At 29.9% G+C, this 25,465-nt stretch overlaps 1 protein-coding gene across 1 annotated transcript in view; it reads left to right on the plus strand.

The window, feature by feature from the left end:
* LOC113514420 (probable G-protein coupled receptor No18) overlaps window positions 1–17,589 on the plus strand; it is an 88,122-nt gene extending 70,533 nt beyond the window's left edge. Inside the window, exons 4-5 of the mRNA XM_052895329.1 lie at window positions 3,847–4,033; window positions 13,880–17,589. Of these exons, the coding sequence (XP_052751289.1) occupies window positions 3,847–4,033; window positions 13,880–14,455 (763 nt within the window). The 3' untranslated portion in view covers window positions 14,456–17,589. The remainder of the gene's footprint in view (window positions 1–3,846; window positions 4,034–13,879) is intronic.
* Window positions 17,590–25,465: the final 7,876 nt, after the last annotated feature.

The raw sequence follows: 25,465 nt of genomic DNA on the forward strand, positions 1-25,465 counted from the left end.
TAATTAATTTAATTTAGAGACTTAATAGCTTTTTTAATTCTAAAAAAATATAATAAAATATTTATAAATGTATTATCTGACACAGCAAATGTTACTTTGCCATCTACCGCCACCTACACATCCATTTTTTCTTATTGGGGTAAAAACTATTTATAAAAGAGTACATATTTATTAAAATTGATAAATAGGTACTCTTTGTATTAATGAACGGTTTTGGAGATTAGCATGAATAAGCATATATGGGACGTATATAATATATACGAGTATTAGCTATATCCTGCTACTCTGTCCGTGTAGTATATAAAATGTCCTATTTGCTAAATAAAAATATAATCTACCAGTGAACCAAATTTTATTTAAATCTGTTCAGTAATTTTTACGTGAAATAGTAACAAACACCTGTCTATCCATCGTTACAAACTTTCACATATCCATTAACACAATAGAGGTCTTTGCTTTGAGTTCACGAACTAAAAAAACTCTACCTAACCTATCTAACTCTATCGTTAATCGTATCTATCTATTTTAACCTATGATGCCCCTCTGCTAAGCTAAAATCTCCTTCCTCTTCTACCTATTAAATTATTAAAATATTAGCTTATGTTTTTAAGTATAAATATTAATTGAACTTACCAGAGATAATCCAATGAAATTCACGTGAAACACGCAGTAAGCATTCTTGAACAAATAGAAAAAGTAACATCAATTTTAAATAAAATATTCTTTAATCTTTCATTATTTCTTCTCTGTATTACTTTTATTTTCATAAGAAGTTTGCTACATTATAAATAGATGCGTGCCTGTTCAATATCGTTATAAACCCATTTTATTTTTCTACTTTAATTTAAGAAATTATTTTATTTCAATATTAAAACATAAGATTCTTTCGACTTAAATACGATATTACCTTCATTATATTTTAATTTCAACAAGTTAATTCCAATGTAACACAACTTTTTGGATAATCCTCAAGAATTCTTCATTGCGTAAATAACATGACACTCCTTATTACGAGGAAAAGTTTTGTGTTTATCATCTTTGTTATACGACATTGTTAGTCATGCAATGAAGTTTGTTGTCCCGTTCTATTCATCCATTTATATATTTATATTACTTTATGTATTTAAGTTAAAAGTCATATCTAATGTGAAATTTTCAATTAAAATAATGAAATGATTCAATCCTGTATTATGGAGTGTGTAGTATAACATTTTGTTTAGTGCCGAACTGCAGACATTATCCGAAATGCACATCAAAAGCTTTCGTGTACAGCGACCTTGTAACTCTTGATACTAGAGGGCGACAGCCTCACAGTTACAATAGTGGATGAAAATAGAATGCTGACGCTATTGGTTTACGCTAGTGGGATTCCAATGAGGCATGAATGATAAGTGAGGATGAAATTCAAGTCACGTCAGGTGGCTCATTGCTACAAATTCACCAGGAAATAATGACAATAGTTTGTAGTGAAACCATGTGATCTGGCAGAGTATATTGTTAGCAATAGATCGCCTGGCTTCATTAATTACAATCTTTTCCCTTCTCTAACACTAAGATGACATAAATAACTTCATAAAAACTAAAACCTTCTACAAATCTATTTTAACTATAACACTGTTTTGTCATTTTTCTTTAAATAGGAAATTTAGTAGAAAAGAAAGAAACAAACCGTTACAATAGCTAAAATATTTGAAGGTTTTATGAATAAGGTTAGTATTAACGGTATAAATAACAAACAAAAACATATCGTAACGAAATCAATGTGTTTTTAGGCAATACGTATTTCTCATTGTGATATTATTTTAAGAATATCACAATACTTCAGTCTTTTCCTGAGCCGAACCAAAATGAAAATATTGGGGCTGAAATGCTAACAATGCTTACAAATTTTACCTTCACAACGACCGTTTCTAGGGTAATTGGGCTTTGCTGCTAATGCTCGCTTTTCCAATAGCATATTTTCGCTGAGGATTTTCATGTCATTATAACACATTTTTATGGTTAGAAAAATATGAACCGAATATTTTGCTTTATTGCCTTATTGCTGCCAAAATAGATACTCTATTTTGATAGCAACAAGGTAATAATAATTTCAGAATTAATTTTTCGTAATAGATATTAGATATATAGAGTTGGTGTGATAGTGCAAACGCTTGAAAATGTTTGTTGTTAATTTCTATATTTATTTCTTAATGTAAGTTCGGGAATATAAAATAAGTATACTATTATATAATTAGCCATGACATAGATATGTTTTTATGTATTTTAATGTATTGTATGTGATTTATATATTTATAATTTTTGTAAGTATATTATTATATATGTTAATATGTTCATTTATCTTAAAATGTATTATTGTTATTATTTATCAATATATTTATTGCATTTACCAATTAATTTTGCTACACCAATACACCGCCATTTATCCTCTCTGTTTAGCGTAACGGTTGACTGGTAGAGAACACCATCAGGCATTAAGTCCGCCCTGTAGACATATTTTACTAACTCCTGAAACACAGGTTTTTTCATACCTACCTCGAGAGTTAGGGACTTCACAGTATATTGTAACAATGAGTGAAATAAAGATTTATTTATTTATTATTATTATTATTTTAATGTATGCAAAAGTACAAATAAATAAAGAATGTCTCAATTCGAGTGACGAAGGGTTGTTTGTGATAGACACTAAAAGCTTAATCGCTAGCAATATACTCTACTAGTCATTACTGTCTACATACTGTGCCTAAGAGAGATTGTCTTAGTCTTACTTATATCATTAGATAACTATGCTTATACGACTATATTTTGGACTACTTAAAAGTGCCTTTATTACATGAATAGTAGTAAGAATGTTGTAGCCATAACAGTATATTCTGTGACATATACATAAGAAACGGTTACCACTTTCCATCGGATGATCCATTCCATCAGCATGTTTACTATTTCAAGTCGTATAAAAAAGGATTATGTAGCTACTTGCTTATCTGACTTGAAAATCGTAAAGTTTTATTTCAATCTTGTTAGAGCTTTACCCAGGGATAAAGATACCTATGAACCAGACTCGATTACTAATAAAATAAATACCGCACGAATGGAATTGCTTACAAGATAGAACAGTTGTAGAAGCAAAATACATAGCTACTATAATAATTGTCTATTATTTGATGTCCCAATCAAGAAAGGGTCAGTTGTCACTAACTTCCGCTCTGAAATTCAATTTACATATTTGCATGAACTACAACTGTTTGAATTTTGCGAGTGATGCCCTAATGATATTCGTGCACCTATATATAACTGACCATTTATATATTTATCAATACCGGCCCGATTTAGGAAACTGCTATTTCTAAATTGAACCTATTTCTGTTTTAAAACCTGACCTGAAACGATTCTCAGTCAATATAATACTCATATATATACAGTCATCAAAAACTAAACAACTATCTCTATAAAAGAATAGAATTTGGGATGATAACAAAAAACAACAACGGCCACTGCTAAATGTAATATTTCCTCAGAATTCCACTATAAAGTAAGGTTCCTGAGGTAGGTAAAATTTAAAACAAAAATATAAATAAAATTATATTTACAATTTCACTTATTGGAATACAGATACTATGTATCACTTATTTCATGTCGTTGCCGTTCATATCTATAAGCGACGTTACCACTTTTTATCGAGTAGTAGGTCGTCAACTTGTTTGCTATTCTAAGTTACAAAAAAAAAAAATGAATTGCATATCCTATGATGATTTTGATGTATACATATATAAGTGTCCATTTATATAGATATTTTATGCATTTTCTTTAACTGTTTTCTTAACAAAAAAAAACTTTATTTCTCAGGTATGAGCCAGATCACAACCAAGGAGGTGTATGCCGTTACAACCAAAACCCTGGTTACGTGGTGTTCTCGGCTATGGGGTCATTCTTCCTGCCAATGGCTGTGATGGTGTATGTATATGCGCGGATATCCTGCGTAGTAGCCAGAAGACATCAGCAGCTTGCTAGCACAAGCGCTAAGTGTAGCAAAGTGAGTACTGAAAATATAAGCTACTAGTATTTTGACAATCCTATCATATATCTCGTTCTTTATACTTTTTTATCACTATTTTTTTATTGTAATCAATAGAGAAGCTATTACGAAGGTAACAAAGCAAAAATAACTTGTAAAACAATAATGTACTTATGTTTAAAGGAAAGAAACAAATTGTCTTTGAAAATAATGTAATGTACAAATGCAACATTATATTATCTGTGACAAAACTTAGAGACAATTTATGATGACCAGTGATATTTACTATACAAAAAATACCAATGGTAGTCCTTCAATTTTGAACTTGTAAACTTAAAGCTTCATATTCAGGCTACTAGTAATTAGTAAAGTTTCGTGAAGATGTTTGAACGTTGGTTCCTGGCCACTGAACTGGACCCAAGTACTGCAGTATAACTTTCCATGGTATAGCTGGTTTAACACGTTTAGTCTCTGATCAACGTATGATGTACCTGTATAAAATAGAAAATGGATAAATTCAATAATTAATATTTGCATGCCATTCGATGTGGCGAAACATAATGGACATCTTATAAACTTCACAAATGCAACACCTTTTCTACAATGTTTCTAGCAAATAAATTTCATTTCATTTCATTTCATTTCATTTCATTTCATTTCATTTCATTTCATTTCATTTCATTTCATTTCATTTCATTTCATTTCATTTCATTTCATTTCATTTCATTTCATTTCATTTCATTTCATTTCATTTCATTTCATTTCATTTCATTTCATTTCATTTCATTTCATTTCATTTCATTTCATTTCATTTCATTTCATTTCATTTCATTTCATTTCATTTCATTTCATTTCATTTCATTTCATTTCATTTCATTTCATTTCATTTCATTTCATTTCATTTCATTTCATTTCATTTCATTTCATTTCATTTCATTTCATTTCATTTCATTTCATTTCATTTCATTTCATTTCATTTCATTTCATTTCATTTCATTTCATTTCATTTCATTTCATTTCATTTCATTTCATTTCATTTCATTTCATTTCATTTCATTTCATTTCATTTCATTTCATTTCATTTCATTTCATTTCATTTCATTTCATTTCATTTCATTTCATTTCATTTCATTTCATTTCATTTCATTTCATTTCATTTCATTTCATTTCATTTCATTTCATTTCATTTCATTTCATTTCATTTCATTTCATTTCATTTCATTTCATTTCAACGACTTTCAATATACTCATATTCAAATTAAAGCTTATTATAAATTTCATGCAATTCTGATCGTAAATTCGTAATAATTTGTGACCTTTGGGGGATTTGTAATTTTAATTACACGAGCATTAGTGCAACTACACGTGTCCGAATATTTCAAAGATAACAATCAGTTTATTTCTAACATAATTAAAAAGGTAAACTTCTTTAAAAACTCAATAAAAAAGTTCAATCCTGATAAAAAAACGCTACTAAATAATATTCCGAAGAGATATTTAATTTAAAATATATTTAATTTGAATGCGGAATTATGTGCCTGCAAGTATATTTTGTTTGGAAACAATCATGATTTTATTCCGAATAATAACGGTAACTTCAATTGTCACAAAATTAATACGAGATCAACGTTGAGGAAATAAGATTACAAAAATAAACATGAAAATCGATTTAGAATTCATAATCGTGGAATATAGGCACAAACTATAAAAATAAACGTCCTCTTTGAAAGTCGTTCAAAAATAAATGTAGGTAATTAACAAAATCCTGATACCAAAATTGCCACTGAGAACAAACAAACTGAAAAACTTTTCATATTAGGGTATACAATGTGCGTATCACGTCTCTTTTGTAATGATAATAATAAAATTAATGAGTTATAAAAGTTGTAACATGTTCAACCCCATACGGTGTCTTACACTGCATTAACGTACTGCATTAGTATTATTACTTATGGTTTAGTACTGTAAACTGCAGAGGTAAAGGGGTTTTGTGTGTAAAGCAAAATAATATTTTTTATATTACCTATAAAATCAACAACGCTATATGAAATTTTAAAGATAATTAAAGTACCATAAAAATAAATATCTGTACAATTATTAATTAAGTATTATACAGAATTTATTCCCAGCTAAAATTTTTCCCTAGATACAGTACGAAGCTTTAAAAAAACGCGAAGATTTCTTCAAGATCAACAATGAGCACGTGACACCTCTCGTCTTGCTGGCGTCCGCAGCTTGCAGTAACTGTTTTCCATTAGACGGACTGTATACTTGTTTGCCACCTTTGTGATATGTATATATATTTAGGGTGGGTAACATATAGCAATATCTATATATTTTAGTTAAAATATACCGGTCCAATAAAGAATATGTAAAAGTCTAGTATCCAAAAAATAATATACATATATCTTATAGTCTTTTAACATATTCGAAAATAGATGTCCGACCGATATGGACGATATCGAAATGGGTGTTGACCTTTTTTACGCCATCAATGTCCACAGAAACCCAATATACAGATAGCGGATCGATATCCATATTACCAGTGCCTAATGTATAGGTACATATTAAAATTACGCTATGAAGTGTCTGAAACGAGATGGATTTTTGGAATATCTATTGACAATCCAGTCAAGTCCACTACAACATAAATAAATTGAAAAACGTTTTAGATTCCTTTCCCTGCGTCTCCTTTTGAAGTCACAAATCTAGAGATACTGAATTCTAAGGCAAACCTTATATTAATCGGATCATCTCTCACAGTTCTTTTATGTTAAATGCCGAAATATTTTATTGCGTATAATTTAGATACTATGGCGTAAATATGATATTATTTATTTATTATTACAGGAATCCTATTTCTAAGGTGTAGTAATTTTGTTACATGACAAAATGTTTTGATTTTAAAAATAATTATAAAATATTTACAATAAACTTATATAGATTGCAAGTGGCAAGGGGAGATCGCTGTATTCCTCAGTTTGGTTTTATATTTTAGTACCCAACAACTACACATAAAAGTTTATCTATTAGGAATTCTTTTACAGTATAATAAATTTTATTAATTAAATAATTCATTTTAGTTATACACTTTTCTTCTTTTTTTTTATAATGTCAGGAATTATATTAAAATTTACCTGAAATGAAATGAAATGAGATTTAACATAACTGTAGTTTCTTAACTAATATATACCTATAATAGGGATTCGCTCTAAATTTTCCATTTTAGGCTCCAAAAAGGTTAGTTGGTTTCATCGTCTTGCATTCGAATATGGCCATTTCTAAGATATAAATCGATGATAAAGTTAGTATTTTTATCCTTTTAAAATGAGGTTTACAACTATCGATCGTTTGATATTATTATTCTCATTCACTTTTTCTGCATTATAAACAGATTCTGGACATCCATAATTTCACCCCATATGATTATACCGTAACGTAATCATACATATGTATGATTACGTTACGTTACCAGAGGGAGACTTTGTACAAAAGTCAATTGCATGGGTACCTCTGTCCCATTCGTATTTCAACCGTGAAGCAGTTGTGTTTGCATGGCTGTGTTTCAGTTTGAAGGGTGGGATATAGCGTGAATTTACTAGGTGCAGAGGAATAACATCTGAGTCCTCAGGAATGGAAACGCATGGTGGGTATCATGGGCGAAACAGTATACACTGTTATGTCCATGATACTGCTCATCTCTATAGGCGACGGTTACCACTTTCCATTAGGTGGGCCGTCAGCTTGCCATTCTAAGTTGTATAAAAAAAAGTAATTTTCTGCCAGGGCACGCTGTATATTTGTATTTTTTTTTTAATATGGATAGCACGTAGATAAATTTTGATAATTTTGTTTTAGTATTTAAATATGATTTTTTCCAATGATATTGGTATATTCCAATATAATTGGCATATGGCATATGTATTGATTATCAAACCAAGTAAATTAAAACCGATACTTCTTTTATTTAAAGTTAATATGTACATTTAAGATATAGGACCTAAACTGAATAATTTTCGTATTGTCCATATTTATTTTAAGATTGTGGTCTCGTAGGCATTCCTGTACAATAATAAAAGTATCATTTATGTACGAGTTATTATCGCTATCACTAAGATGATATATCATCAGCGAAATGGACATAGGCTGACTTTGTAGTTTTAGGAAGGTCGTTTACAAGAAAAAGCATGTATCCCAGCACGCTTCCCTGTGGAATAGAATGTTCGAAATTTAGTTTTTCCGATAGTTTGCCTGTTTTGTCGTCAAAGTTACACATAGACCTGTACATATTGCACTTTGTTTGCTAGTCATGATTTTAACAAATTATATATTAGGCTACGAATCCCTGTACCATTTAATTTGTGAACCAAATTTCGTGCGATACATTAACACGCCTATGTAATGTCTTATAAAAACCTAACGGTTATTTTTTGCTTCTAATGTAAGTTAATATTTGTTACATATGTTATTAGATTATTATAATACCTATTATATTCTATATCTGTCCATTTCCATAGAATTTTTCATAATAATTTTATCTGGATATTTTTCGTGCTGCAAAGTAATATTGAAAATATTTTCCATAAAAACATATATGAGAAAAAAAAACTTCCCGTACTAACTTGACAGCTAGTATTCACATATTAACTTGACACACTATGTTAGTCAGTTATTTGTTCAATTTTATTAGAAAATTACCTCGATAATAATTTTAATCTCACCTGTATGGGACGTTTCCTTGACGAATCAAAATAGACTATTTCTAAAATAGACTATTATTTCTCTGTTCAGTACTGCTCTTTAGGTTTGCTACTGACAGAAAGAGTATATTTTTATGGTTGCCTAGTTGGAACTACGCACCTACGGAACACGTTTTAATTTCACAAAAAACCCACAACGAAATATCAGCTAATGTGACACTAGCCTTAGTCCCATAAAATTTTGTGTTTGCGAGCGTCGTACCGCAACTATTTTCACTGCCCTTTTTAGCGTCATAATTTTCTTATATACGAGTTGGTGAGGTAGTTTCAGTATATGGTACAGTATACATAATATGATTATGTAAGCCAGAGTAATTGTGATCTACTACATCCATATAAAGAGTAATCTATATTACGGTATTTTATAGTTAATTTAGGTTGTATCAGAACATAAAGTACCCTATATTCTAAATTAGGGTATATGTATTCTTTTTTCATTCCACAAAGGTGCAAACAAGCATACAGTCCGTCTGATGGTAAACGGTTTCCGCAGCCTATGAACGCCTGCAATACCTAGAGCATAGCATGCGCGTTGCCTAAAGAAATCTCTTTACCCCTTTTTTAAAGAACTTCATGCTGTAGTCTATATCCTAGGTTATAACCTAACCATATAAAAAAAATCATTCAAATCCTTTTACCTGTTTGTGATTTGCGTGAAACAGTAATACGTCCGTCCTCTTTTGCATTTATAAATAGTAGTAGGATGTAAGAAATGGTAATCATAAAGACTGTATTTCACAAAAACAAAATTGCACCGATTTTGATAAATTTTCTATGGAACTAATCTGAAACTATATTCTTCCGGATAAAAAAAAATTAAATCGATAAGTTACTCGTAGCTAACAAACATAAAAAAAAAATCCATCGAATTGAGAATCTTTTTTATTTATTTATAGTTTATTGTACGCGCTGATAATACATAAAAATATGACAGAGGCAAGTAAATGTATAAAGGCGAACTTCTTTTTTTTTAAGTTGATTGGTGGGTAGGTTGGAAATCGAATTCTCTAGTTTTTTGTATATTATTGTGATGTCAGAGACATTAGAATCGTATATATTATGCCTAATTAATTGATTTATGGGAATGTTTCATACATACTCAATACGAAACATCCATCATTATTAACTTAATTTCCCATTGGATCGGTATAAATAAAACGCAAGATACTTTTTCGCATTTCTCCAGGGGACCTTTGGTAAACTTTTTTATTCCGCTTAATAACAAATTGATTAAACTGAAATGCGTCGGTAAGCTCGCTTATATTACGGTTGCGTACAATATGTTCGCAAACATATAGCTGACTGAAGATTTATTACTTAAGATTTGTAAAAAGTACTGTCTAGTTAAACACGTCTCGGCTGATAACTAAATTCCGAAACAATTGTAGAATTTTAAAAATTAAAATAAAATGCATTGAATATTCATTTTAGAGAGACAATAAAACGCAGTAACTAACTAGATTAAATTATTCATAAAACAATCCACCGTATGATATTATACTTTAACGAGTATGTTATTTTACCTACCACAGTTAAGGATTTTTTTTACATTTTTTCACAATTTTCATTACTACTAATATTTATAATTAAATTAAAAATCACCATTCAATATGTAGCACTAAAATTTCACTAAGTTAATTTTTTTATGCAACTTAGAATGGCTAACAAGCTGACGGCCCACCTGATGGAAAGTAGTAACCGTCGCCTATAGACATGAGCAGTACCATATACATAACAGAGTATATTGTTTCGCCCATGATACCCTCCCCCCCCCCCCATGTAAATTCACTGCCATATCGCAGCCTTCAAACCAAATACAACTGCTTCACGGTAGAAACACGTAATATTACTATATAATATATAGGTAATATTTAATGAGGGTTGAATACTGTTGTCTGAGATACAAGTTTTATAACCTAGTTCAGACACAGGTGTTTAAGCTGATTCAAATGTACTAATAAATTTGATCGTACCTAATTTTACTGTAATTTCCAGTGCTGAGTTTGTTACAATTATGGTTAACGCAATAAAGTTATTATTATTATTATTATAAAAAAAACTCATAGTTCATCTTTCACTTCCTTAAATAAATTATATTGATTTACACACCGAATATACTTGCCGCAGTTTATAATTTAAACGGTTCTAGCTTACCGTTGGAATTTTCCGTAAATTAACGCTAAAACTGTACGCGTGAAAATCCTTACTAATATTATAAATGTGAAATTTAGGTTTTTTTTTGTTACCTATTAAAAGACTTAACCAGTTACTATAATATTTGATATACACGTACTATATGGCATGAAGATTGTTATAGGCTACTTTTTATCCCGATTAGTAAACATATCCCGGACACGCAGACGAAGTCGGGGGTAAAAGCTAGTAATTAAATAAATATCGTCCCCATTGGAGCAACAATGAAATGTGGTAGCTAGCAGTTGACTAGTTTATTCATAAAGCAATCGCGCTTACCCTTCGTTGTATAATAATTTATATACTATTACATATTCTATTGTTCATTTATTTATATTCCAAAGATAAAAAAATAATCATATTTATACTTCATTTTTGTATGCAACATATTTTGCGACTCGCTATAAACCATACTATATCTAATATTAAAATATTAGATATAGTATGGTTTTTAAAATAACTAAAAATGCAAAACTCATATTTTTGTATAACAGAAAAACTATCTTGTTTATATTTACCTGCTGTTCGTGTTTTCTCCGTTTTTCTCTAAGTTTAATGCTTAAAACGTTTCCCAAAGTACTATGAAGTCGAAACTTCAAAAACCATATTATAAAATTCATTCCGATGCATTTTATATCGTAGTTATATACTTGATAAAAATATCTTTTGCTACATAACACGCTTATGGGTAAAATATTATTTGTTTTTTTTTTGTTAATATAATATCTTCCTTTTGTCCAATAGACATAACATACCTATAACATATTAACTGTCCCTAATTATAATAAGGAAACGAAGACAAATTGAAACCGTCGCTTAATCGATATTTGGTATTAAACTTTATTGTAATACCTGAATATTATACAAAGTATTAAAAAAAAATTCATATCAACATCTGTTCTGAAACAATGTTCTCCACCGGCAATAAGTGTCCGCAATTTGGTGCTGAACTCAGAAATTGCTCCTATAAAAAATAACGATACCAACTGGCTATCTGCTTTTACGTTTCATTACTCCAATTAGCCGTTGTAAAGTAGAGGTTAATGAAACGGTTTATTTTTAAAAATTATAAATCAGTTCATATCTATAAAAGATAGGTATGGTTTATTTAAAAACAGACATAGCGCAAGGGTGGCCTACTCTATGCCTATCTTAGTACTTTCCTGTGCGTGTCGTAATAGGCGACTAACGGAGGGCAACAGATGGGCAGTATCGTCCCAAAGCCTACCTACCAATTCGCCTGCCAAACTTGGCAACTAATGACAACCTCTTTCCAAAGAAGAGACAGTTAAAGTCTGATATGATGGTTCTAATTTCATACCTTAAGGTTTTTAGTGTCTCCTATCAACAATACAAATTAGATTATAAAACCTCATTAATTAAAACAGTAGATACAAAATGTGGTAAATGTCAAATCATATCAAATCTACTAATTTAATTGCAAAATATAGTACAAAAAATGTCTTAATAATATAGCATTCATTCAATGTATTTCCTCCATATAGAGTCATGCAAGTTTTTACATTTTAATAGTCAAATGTAACAAAGTTATACACAAAATTAAGGCTATGAAAACACTTAATAATAATAATAGACAAACAATACGAGTAAAATGTTATATAATAAACGTTATAGTAAGTTGTTTGTTATTGTTAAGATGCTAAAAAGGGTCTTATGCCTCAAACAGTCGTCGTGAAATTTAGTATTCATGTACGAGTACAACATTGAAGAAGGATATAAACTATTATTTATTCTTGTCAATCATCATATTCCGGTCATGACAACGAAGGGTAAAATGTAATGCTAATTAAGTATGGCATTATCAAATTAATAGTAATCAAATTTAAATTCTTTAAAACATGGGTGAGTAACGACAAAATATCCAAACATCTTTACAAACATTCACATTTATAAATATTAGTATGTTTTCCAATATATAATATAAAAAGTCAATATATTCACAAATGAGAATCCATTGTACGAATTGAAGTCACAACCTACAGATCTAGATTCCAAAAGCTTTACTCATAAATGTTGATTTATTTTTTATGCTCATGTCATTCAAAAGTCACATTCAGGTCTCTGCTTTCAATAGATATTTAAATATAAATAGAACGTCCTGAATGTCAAATAAATCATTGATGCTAAAACTGTGTTGGATAGTTGTTATGACATAATTAAACTAATCCAATTCCCAGACGTGGAATATAAACGACCTAATTTGATAGTAATATGGAACACTAACATTTACCCTCTAAAACTGGACCTGGCCTATTTTTGTATTTATTACCTGTCCGTCTGAAATAGAAATTGTTCTAGCATTGTAATTATATAATCACAAGTGGATATGGCAAAACCTAGAAGCGTAAAGAGAAATCTAACACAATTAACTCCCTATGTATTGATAGTTTATGTATATCATATACATATAACCTTCAAGATTCACGGTATCACACAGAAACTACTGCGCCAAAACGAATGCTGTTTTCACAATTGTATTATTGAAGGTCTAATTTATGTTTTGTGTATGTTTTATGTAATATGCTATCTAGAAATTATCTATTCCGCAAATTATTTATACTTTTGAAATAAAATTGTTGACAATAAATTTAAATAAATCTTGGTTTCACCTGGATACAGTTCTTCAGAAATAATACTATAATTCTTGCATCACAATTTTAGTATCTTTTTAAGAATTAATTACAAAACAACACATAGGCTTAAATACATTCTGTATTAAATCTATATATGAAATTAATAAAGAAATTCTCTAAAGTACAAAGAAAAAATACATTGTAATCTATTTCGCAATTTAGAACAACTAAGCGAACAAATAGATAGAAGCAGACAATCATTTTGTTTTATACTGTTTTGTGACGAATTTCTATAACAATTTTCTTTGTTGTTACAGAGAGGGAAACTATCCTGCATCCGTACTGAGTCCGACTCTGGCTCAGATAAACTATCCTTGAGACAAAGCGCCTCGAAACAAACCTCGAAGAATTCTAACCAACAAAGCGACTGTTCATCGCAAGCAGATCACAAATGCCCTTGTTGTTTTAAAGCCGAGAAAAAAAGATTAAAACAGCTGAAAGGAAAAGACAAAGAGTCTAGATTCTACAACGAGATTCCTTTTAAGGCTAACTATAAATATAAAAACACTGGCAGGAATAGAACCCATTCTATGAGAGATCACGTGGAGAACAACAGAGTCTCGTCATTGCGTCGAGAGACGAAAACTGCTCAAACTCTAAGCTTAGTTGTTGGCGGTTTCGTAGCATGCTGGTTACCATTCTTCCTTTATTACTTAATAACACCATTTATACCTTCAAGCTATGTCAATCCTGTATTAATGTATATATTAACGTGGCTAGGCTGGTTCAATTCAGCCATTAATCCATTCATATATGCGTTTTATTCACCGGAATTCAGGTTGGCGTTTTGGCGACTAACTATAAAGAAATGTAAAGGGAGTAGTAAACAATAATTTGTTCTTCTTAAATAATATATTAAATAGAAATCATTCATCTTGATATTATTTATATCAAAGTCATATTATTACACGCTTTTCTATCTCTTGACCGTTTTCCATTTTGTGCTACGTCTAGAAACATTAATATTTTGTATAAGTGTTCCTTTTCAATAATATAAGTGAGCACAACGAAAATACTTTTTGATATTCCTAAATGAACGACATATAATGCGAAAACTTTCATACGAGTGGCACTGGGAAATCACAAAAGCTTTTATATTTTTTAAACTGTTTTTATCATTATTGGTTTTGATAATTTTTTACCATGATTATTAAACGAAAATACATAGATATCATATTATATAGATACATTTTATTGTTCTGTCTAAAATATTACTTTATATTAGTATATAATAAGCAAAAGTTACAAGAAATAGATCATACAGAGAAAAATTATCTCTACTAGGTAACCATTGACATCATCATTTGAAGTTTTATAATTGTATCAGTCATAAACTTAACAACTTATTTTCATCAACTTAATAAGACAAAGACTTTTTGAAAAGACACGTTACACGCTTAGAAAAAAAATCTAAATAAATTTCGAACATAGCAACAGCACACATTGGCATTTTACCACATTGTCAAATAATATAAAAGAAATGGTATGATTAAAACAATAAGAATATTATTCTTATAATAAAATAAAGAGTAAATAAGATGGCTGGTTTTTTGTCGTTTGTAAGGAAGTAAATATAAATCTTACTGTGGTTTCAATAGTGGTAACAAAGCAACCATAACATAGCATATAAAATAATGTCGATCACAGTTCGCATTTGGTTTGATCTCTATAAAATATAGTTATTTCTTTATAATATCATTGTTTTCGCCATTTTCCTAAGGAACTCTGATTACCTAAATTACGTGCGGATCAAATCGGGGTTAACTACTGAAAAATACATTGCACGTATCTCATATAGAACATGTTAATGACATTTATGATGAATCAAAGCATATTGAACTCATTTCCATGTGAAAATCCTATCAAAATGCATTAAAATTTTGTGGAATAATTCAATTGATTTGAAAAATATTATTCTTGTGTTTATTTATGTATAGAATAAATTATGTTTTTTATTATTATTTAAAAATAAATTTGTCCATTTTAAATAATTTAAATACGTATTCCATTTTACATAATTTGTTTTTTTTTTTTTATAATGCCTATTAAATGTTTAAGGATATAGCAAAATTTTTAATGTTGTTCCTTGTCAATAGATTAATAAGCACTACAAAATAATGGTAAACAAAACATATTGATAAATGTTTTATTAAATGTGAAGGCTTAAACGTAAATCTACTTCAATATAACTTTATGTCGTAGGAGTCGAGCATTATGTTACAATACTAAATATTACCAAATTAAGTCAAAGATCTAAATATGGTATTTATCATCATAAAAATCGACTCTAATCTATTCTAATCTATACTTGAAGGAAAATTGTTATCTGATAACATTTTGTGATTAATATTTGTACATTTCCGTAAGATAAGCATAAAAATAAATCTTAAGAAGAAAATAAATAATTAACGACGTTCAGTGAAATGGCCACAAATCTATTGTGCACCATTTTTCCTTTTATTCTTTAAGTACTAAAGTCTATTTTAGTGTACGTGACGTTGATAAATGGTATGTTCCAAATGACTGGACGAGAAACAATATTTTTTGTTAGAGTATTAATTTATACAGACTTTTATGGCAGTTTTATTGTAATACTTTTAGGCAGATTTATAGACTACATGCTATTTCGTAAAATTTTATATTATTATTATTGACTTAATTTCTTTTTATACCACTAAGATAATAAATATGGTCTAACATTTTGGAAACAAGAAATGTACAGAAGAAAAGAAAGTTAGAATCCAATATGGCAGAACGACCTACGGCCATTTGTCGAATGTGATACGTAAGTGCTTAGTCTGGTTTACTAGAACTTAATGAAAAGGTAAACAAGTTTTGTTGAAATTATCACAGAAATACTCTCTAAATGAAATAAGTGACAAGTCGTAAACATTCAATTAATCAGTTTTTATTGTCTTTTTGTAGGGTCAATTAATCGTTTGTTTATATTTTCATTAAGTTTAATTGAAACAGATTAAGTGTTTGCCAGATTAGAAATCTGTGTTTGGGTTTGAATCAGTGTTGGGGTCTATACGTCGTGATAATAAATCACTAAGCCACGACGCTTCCCATTAAAACTTGTATTTAACTCAAATTTATATCAGTACAACGACAATGACAACAAATAAATTATACAGATAATTTCAACATTTCAACACCGGCTACTATTTTATTAAATTAAGGGAATTGAAAATTGTGTAAATTCTTTTGATTAAAAAAAAAAAACCTCAAACCAATTCATAAATTAAGCAAAGACAAGTTTATTACGTAACTTACACAAAAACAAACAATTAAAAACCTCATCCATTTTGGATCCACGTCGATTAAAAAGACTGGGAATTTACAAATAGAAATATTTAATTCCCTTAATTCCCTTTTTATAGGATATCGATCCATGTAACGACCCACAAAAGATAATAATCCCGTCTCCTTAGATTTATTTACGAGAAGTAATCTGCTTTACAATAAAATTCATTGGCTTTTGTAATAGCTTCAGTTTCCATTCTGTTTGACTTGAATAATTCCGTTTTTAAGTGAAAACTTTGTTAAAATTTAACGACACAGATAATTATTAAAATCATTGCTGACTATAATGACATTTCTTTCTCTTAGAAAAATAGAGTGTCGGAATGCTATCAATGAGGTAAATATCAAGGAGCTAATCGTGATTTTGTTTATTTATTATGAAAGTAAGGCGTAGTTTTTAAAATAACTATGATGTCAATGTGAGTCAGTTTCACAGACTGAACCACTTATATAAGAGATTTTCAACATTTTTCATTATGAGACATGTAAATAATTATTGTAATTGTAAGAAATTTGTGTAACTTGTAATATAATAAAATTAGCTTCCTGAAAAATGTACTATTATTATAATGTCTAGTCATCCTAGCTATATAATAATTAATACAAAGTATTTTTATTAGGTGGGTAATATTAGTATAAAAGTATACGTACAGAGATCAATTAGGGCTACATTTTTTGTGATAAATATAAAAATAAATAATATAAAAAATGAATAACTGTTTTTTAATTTCCTTTTCATACTCTTAATTGAAAAAAATTAAATCAAAAGTTACTTTTTTATATTTTATCTTGCATTATAATAATATACTTACAGTATATAGCTACAAATATGTTATGTAATAATACTTATTCATCTTATTTTTCCAATAGAAAACAGGTCAGAAGATGAGAATTGATGACTTAATTACAGAACAAAGAGCTGACAATTAGTATAGCTATATGTATAGGAAATTAACCGCTGCTCCACGTAACAGATTGTTCGATATATTTTTAGGGCACTCCTTATCCCTTTTCTATTTTATGGCTACGAGAAATTGGTTTGTGAGCAGATTAAACCGATGAAATCAGATCATTTTTATATCCTGCAAGATTCCATGAAAAAATTGCGGATTACGTTTCAGTTCTGAGACAGAAAGTAATTCTTAAACATAAAGGTGTAACTATTTATGTGTAGGAATATAAAAAATAAAAAAAAAAATCATATGGCAAACAAACATTCAAATGTGATGGACCACGTGACGAAAAGTGATATTAGAGTATCAAACGAGCTGTAGGTGTGCTTGTTTGTCACTATAGTAATAAAAAAATCAACTCAGCTATTTAATATCACCATGTCAATGCACATAGTACAGTCAATGGTGTCTCTTACTGAATAAAATGTCAAGACACAGCCATAAGAGTAAATAGACTGGAATTTTTATGGGGCTATTTCTTCTTATGGTATACCCCACAAACCACTTAATCTTGTAACTTAAAATTTTATACAGAAGTTCTTTAATGATCTAGAATTATGTAACAAGAATTTTTTGCAAATTTTCGGAAAAGAGAAAGAAGTAGGTTTAGGAAATATATTATTAGGAATGATTTTAGTTAAGAAAAAAATATTAATATTCTGTTATAAAATTTCAAAAATATATATATAATAATATAATATATAATAGTAAGAAGAAGGTTAGATGTCAAATAAAATAGAAGTGAAGTAAATAAAGAAGGAAATCACTAAAAGAAATGTTTTTATTTTATTTTCTAGGCGATCTAAAACGGATATTTAAAATCTAAAAGTTGACGTATTAGTCCAAGTGGGCATCATGAAAGGGCATCATTTATAGATTTTAAAATTGATTTTAATTTATTCTTAATCGTTAATGTTATAATCGAAAATGTGAAAATAAAGAATTCCCCCCCCCCCTCCCCCCCCGTCACCGAACTATCTGTAGCAAAAAAAAATTAAAATAATTACGGTTTATAAAGGTAGGTACTAGCTTTTACGCGCGACTTCGTTCGCATGACCGGGACGTTTACTAACTAAAATTTAAATTATCCTATATCCCTCGTCATTCCATATAGTATATGTTTCATAGGGACTGGTTAAGCCAGCATGCGGCTCATAACAAACAAACAATACAATAACTAGTAAGGATATATAAATATTACAAGGACAATAAAACGATGTTTTTAACTAGCACCATATTTAAGAAATTATCAAAAACCTCCAAAAACAAAATTATGCAGTTCAGTTTTTAACCACAATTATGGTCTAAAATAAGAAATTAGAAATGTAGTATCAATAATAATAACTTCATTTAATGTGAGGTATATTTATGGCCGGAATCCTCGATGTGTGAGTTCAACTCGCATCTAACCTTCCCCTAGTCGCGTCTTACGACACCCACGGGAAAGGAAGGGATGGCCTGTTCTATGCCGAGACCACACGGCCAATTTTATTTATTTATTTGGCTTAGATCCCTAAAACTACAACAATTCCCTAACCTGTCACTGACACTGAATCTAATGGAAAATAACTGTTTCAATAGCAAAAGTTTTGTCGACAAAACATTTTGTCGGTTAAGTTCTTCATTGCAGCAACTCAAAGATTCTTTCGCGAACTTTGGAGTACCTACACCTTGAGCAGTTCCATCAAGTAAGTCCCTAGTTGGAATAGTTTCAACAATCTTGAAAATATTTTATATTGTTTCTTAAATTGTATTTTATTTATATGTATTTTTTATAATAGGTGAATGAACAATACAGAATAATAGAAATAATAATAGATAAAATGATAGAAGTTGCAAAGTAATAGAATGTCTTGGTACAGTCATATCATGCGCAGAAATGATGCAGAAAGCTATGTTTTAAGGAAATTAAGTATGAAAGTGGACGGATGTAAAGGAAGGAGATGACCGAAGCAAAGCTGGGTGGATTGTGTGAAAGATGATATACATAAAATAGGAGCGAACTCGGAAATAACAGTTAACAGAGGTTTGTGGAAGAAGAAAACATGCTGCGCTAACTTCAAATAAATGGGAAAAGGGCAATGATGGTCAATGTTAGAATGTTAACTCCACCTTCGCTAATAATATGCGTGGCGGCATACCAGCGAGGAATGATAGGCGAAGATAAAACAGATCAGTTGATCTGTCTATAGACCAACTGACCTGCTCGTAATCAATTTATCAGAAATTAACCACTTAACCAAAATTAACCACTGCGATTGCTAAACTGCCTCCCAAAAGTAGTGGCTGATATGAAGATAACTACGACAGTTTTAGAGAAGAGGGGGCTATGTGGAGGTCGATCTGAGTATATATCTTAATCTTCACTAACAATCCTTATACCCTAATCTACTAACCTATGCTACTTTTATTTATATGTAATTTATTTTTTTAATTTAAAATTTAAATTAATTTTATTTTTAAATACTATCTATGACAGTGAGCAATAAGAGCAGCAACAGGGGTAAAAATTGGTTTAAGTCCTTTTCCATACCAAATACTACGTGTCTGCCTAATTTCATAACGATTGATCGAGCCATTATGGCGCCAAGAGCTAACAAACAGTCTTCAGTAACAAACAACGCTTTCACATTTACAATAATAACATAATATTATAAATTTCTTCAAGTTGGTGAATAATTTGCATGATATAAACGCTAAAACATTTCTTTTCTCGTTTTATATTTGTAAAAATATCACCAAAACTATCGTTTTACTGATTCTTTTTTCGATTTTTAAAATGTGCAAAAAGTATAAGTACAGTAAATAAGTCCAAGTCGACTCTAAACTCTTGTCACATCCAAATGACAAACGTTAGAAGCGTGTTTACAATTAACAAATGAAGTATTCCGTCCTTTCGCATGTTAATGTGTTAAACATACTAACAAAAAGTGGGTCAAAAGCATTACCATATGAACGTACAAGAATGAAACGCAGCGTGAAACTTTGAAATTTTCAAATTCTGAATCCTTTGAAACATTCTAATCCTCACCAAGCCATCCTAAGGATTTAGTTACTATGCCTTTGTACTCTGTAATTTTATTACCATACACTATCCTACAAACTGAAACACAAGCATGCATTCACAGCATCTCTGAGGTAGAAACGAGTAAAAAAAAGGTGTCTAAGCAGACAATTTATATACAAGGTCTCCCTTTTGGGAAAATTAATTCTACTATCCGATTAATATAAATGTGAAAGTTTATAATGATATTTGTATGTTTGGATGTGTGTTACTTAATCTCGTTTAAACAGTTGGACGAATTGAAATTTAATTTGATAAATAAGTAGGTTATATACGTTAGAATATTTATACACACATAGGATATTTTAGTAAACGATAATATAAATAAACGCGATACTTTTCATCTTTTAAAAACGATAATTCATTGTTCTTATTCTGCCGTAAATAATAAAATTGTTTTATTTACAGCCTTAAAATGTTACGAGGAACGTGTAAACAAACACCCCACACGTCAGCAACATGTTGGGAGTGATGTATACCGCTCCAAGTTTCGACCGAGATTTACGAGATATTTGCAGAAACACTGAAAATAAATAGCTAACATATAGCCGCAGGCTTTGTTCGTGCTAACGGATATATTTTTCATGGGAAAACATATCTGTTAGATACAGAATAACCGTAGAAAAGAATGCCTATCTATTCGATATATATCACAACGCGTCCAGCTGTCAACGTAGTATGGGAGGTTTAAAATTTTTGTCGTTTTTCGACTAATATTTATTTAAAAAAAATATTTAATTTAAATAGAAAAAAAATATCTTATAAAAACAGCAGTGACTCACCTGTTTAATTGACAATTTTACTTTTTACAAATGTTATTAATATCATATATGTTAAGGATGTGAAATTTTGACTGGTTTGAGGCCTGATATACTTTCACCTACTGATGGACGCCTAATCGATCTTTGTATAATACAAACATATGTATTCATAAGTGTGCATCTATTTATACTAGTCTAGACATTTTCTATGTATAATATTAAATTCGTCGCTAGGCTGATGTATGATATGGTTGGATGTAGGTTTGAATGTAGATTTATCTGCATTGAGGCCTACATCTGACCATAAATTATTAAGTTATTTTCCCTCTCTCTCTCTCTCTTCCACCTATGTATATCATATAATTTTCCACGACATTTCTTTTGTTCTTGTCATTTGATTTTGCGGGGGTTACCTTTTGACTTAAAATAAATCCAATAATTTACTAAAATTCATTAAGGTATGATGGAACTACGTCAATACAAAAGTCAATACCAAAATACCTAAATAAATAAAAAAATATAATAAATAAAATTGAATAAATCAATAATAAATTGCACTCATAAATTCATTAAGTTCTTCCATACATATTAAAAATAAAAAATCCTTTATTTTTATAGTTTCTGAAACTACTAAAACTGTTTACAAATTCTTATACTAATATAAAGTTATATATTACCCCTGAGACCATTTTTTATAGTAACCGCGGAGCGTAATTAGTTTTATATATTTAGTATATTTCAGTTGGACGGATGTCTACTAATCCAGGTTTTGAATTAAAAATATATAATTTACACAGGAACATTTTAATTAAAAGAAGTTTCTATTCATTTCATTAGGGTTTTGTTTTTTTAGGCAATACAGAGCATTTTTGATGTTTCTTAGAACTCGAAACTGGAATATTCATAATTAAATATTTTCTTGCAGTACTCTCCTTGAAGAAACGATGCTACTGTTATATTTTACTACCCTTTAACCCCGCGTGGTCGGGATATATTCACTGGCCGGAATAAAAAATATCCTATGTCCGATTTCATCCCATATAATACTTGCATATCAAATTTCATGAATATTGTCTGCTTCATAAGTACCCAAAAAAAACAAATAATCTCATTTTCACATTTATAATAAATATAATACTAGGTTTTATCTGCGACTTCGTCCATATGAGCGGGATATATTTATTAACCCATATAAAAAATAGGAGAAGAAAATATCTTCTCCATCCCATATAGTAGGTATATATCAAATTTCATTATAATTGGTTCAGCCGTTAATATGCTGAAGAAATTAAATGAAATTTGGTATACATAATATGAGTATTCATTGTGATTATGAAAAACGGCAATGAATAGGCATTTTCTTTCATTAACGATAAATGAATGAATAAAATCTTTTATTGTTTCCCTAAAAAAATGTTGTTGCATATGTAACTAGTACATTCATCTCGTTATGACTTTCGAGGCAAAGAATGAATCATTCATCGTAATTCATTCATTCATTCATCAATGAATGAGATTATGCTTGAAATAAATCCCAATTGATCGATATTGAAATTGAGACGTTTCGTGCAATTTCATATTGCAATACTAGTAATATCATTACATCACATCAGCTGTTAACTGTCCACTGCTGAAAATAAGTCAGTAGTTGCCACGCTTGGCAGGCAATATGGAAACCGCAGTTAGGCTTTGATGATTTTTAAAGCGGGACGCTAGTGGCCGTCCTTCGACTATTAAATATTATAATTGTATCAACCGTTAATTATACTCTGCTATACATAGCCTCCCCCGTAAGAGGGTTCGCCAGTAGTTGCCACGTTTGGCAGACGGATTGGCAACCGCAGTCAGGCTTTGGTGATATTTTAAGAGGAAGATTAATTACTAATAATATTACTAATATTAATCTATTGGAACAAATTCCAATAGATACATATTAGTATAGGGAGCACAATGCAAACTATTGCAAACTGATCTGTATTCTAATCTATTTCCTAATTGTTGTTGCACGAGTGCTGTACACAATTGTAACTGGCAATAGTTAGATTGATATTGATAGTAGATTAAAGAGTACAGAGTACTTGCTAGAGCCTAATCAATGGAGGGAGCTTTGCTTGGAATTTCTAGGGGATATTATTCAGATCGAGGAATTTTAACAAAGCACTAAAGTGGTTAGTGTAGATGTCAAAGTCTACCAATTGAAGCAGCAGGGGTCCATCATATTTATCGAATTAGTGATAGTAAATGGAGAAAGAAGATCTTGGAGTGGAGGCCGTGTATAGAAGGATGGAGCGTGGGGTGCCCTCTTTCTAGATAGAATGACGATTTTAAGAAGTCTATTGCAAATGAAAGGATACGAAAATCGGGGGATCGCACATTAGGAAAGACGTTAGGAAAGGATCATGTCTAGTAATGGATAAATAAAAGTTGATGATAATATATATGTACATAATAAAAAAAAACTAAATTACAAAAAGCTGGTTTTCACCTATTTTTAGTCAACAAACAACTTTTAAATTGTCAATGAGTAGTAACTTCCTTCAATAGCAATACTTGAATGTTTTTTTTTTTTTTTTTATTAATTCTATATAATATTCTTCCAAAAGAAGTAGCTTGACAGTTTTTTTTAATACGGTACTACACGATTAGGCCACCAATCCTGAACTAATTTTTACATTATTTTTGGTTTTGGTTTGGTTTGGTTTTAGTTGGACTATCGAATATATCATGGGGAATGTTCTGAGGAATTGTTCGAATTGATATCTACTGCTGATTTTCACTTCTGTACAACCCACCACAAACTAAAGTTTCATCCCAATCATCTGGATGAGTAACGATCCTCTACCTATTCACCTGTTCACCTTTTCACTTGTTAACCTGTTCACCTGTTCACCTATTCACCTATTTACTTATTTATTTATTTAACTCTTTTTGCACCAAGAACTTAAAAAACTCAGGTAAGCCGCATGCTCGTTAGCCCCTGTATTATAAAAAAAAGTAATTATAGGAAATTAATAAATTAAAATATAAGATTTAAAAATAGGTTTAGAGAAATAGCGCCTTAAAATCAGCACAACTGTGTGTATCTATAATACATGTTATTGTTGGATATCTACAATACTTCTTGTCTTTTATCGGTGCGTTCACTGAGTCGCTATCCTTGTGGAGCAATTTAAACTTGTTTAACAGAAACACGTAGAAACTCCGAATCGAAATTTGACAGAGTCCAAATAGGGTCTAGCTTATTGCTAAAAACTGACACGCAAAGTATATCAATTGCGGCATCAATTTCGTATTCATATCTGTTTTTAAAACAACGTGGTTATTCCAATCACATTTATTATTACAATACAACTCCCACGTAATTCCCGGTTTGATTTACAGCGACATCGATGCGAAATTCTTCCATTTATTAAGTGCCACCTGTCACGAGAGTTTTTGATTAAATCGTTTTTGTGAATGAACAAAAACTCGTTTTGTTTTGCTTTAGATTAGGTTTTACTCGGTATTTTATAAACTCGCATTAGAATTTGTATTGTAAAACCTTTATATTGGTTGCTTGTTTTTATTTATATATAAATCTAAATAATATATGTGAAATTTATGTATTTGTTTTAGTACTTATAATTTATAAGTCAACAATAGAAGAAATCCTACTAGTTGATATTATTGTATAATATACACTTGTTTGTTACCTAAAATTTATCATCAACTAGTCCTACACCCACGTGATCGGAATATGTTCACTAATCGAGATAAAAA

Source organism: Galleria mellonella, unplaced genomic scaffold (assembly GCF_026898425.1).
Source record: "Galleria mellonella isolate WM207_F2 unplaced genomic scaffold, CSIRO_AGI_GalMel_v1 utg270, whole genome shotgun sequence".
Taxonomy (NCBI): Eukaryota; Metazoa; Arthropoda; class Insecta; order Lepidoptera; family Pyralidae; genus Galleria; species Galleria mellonella.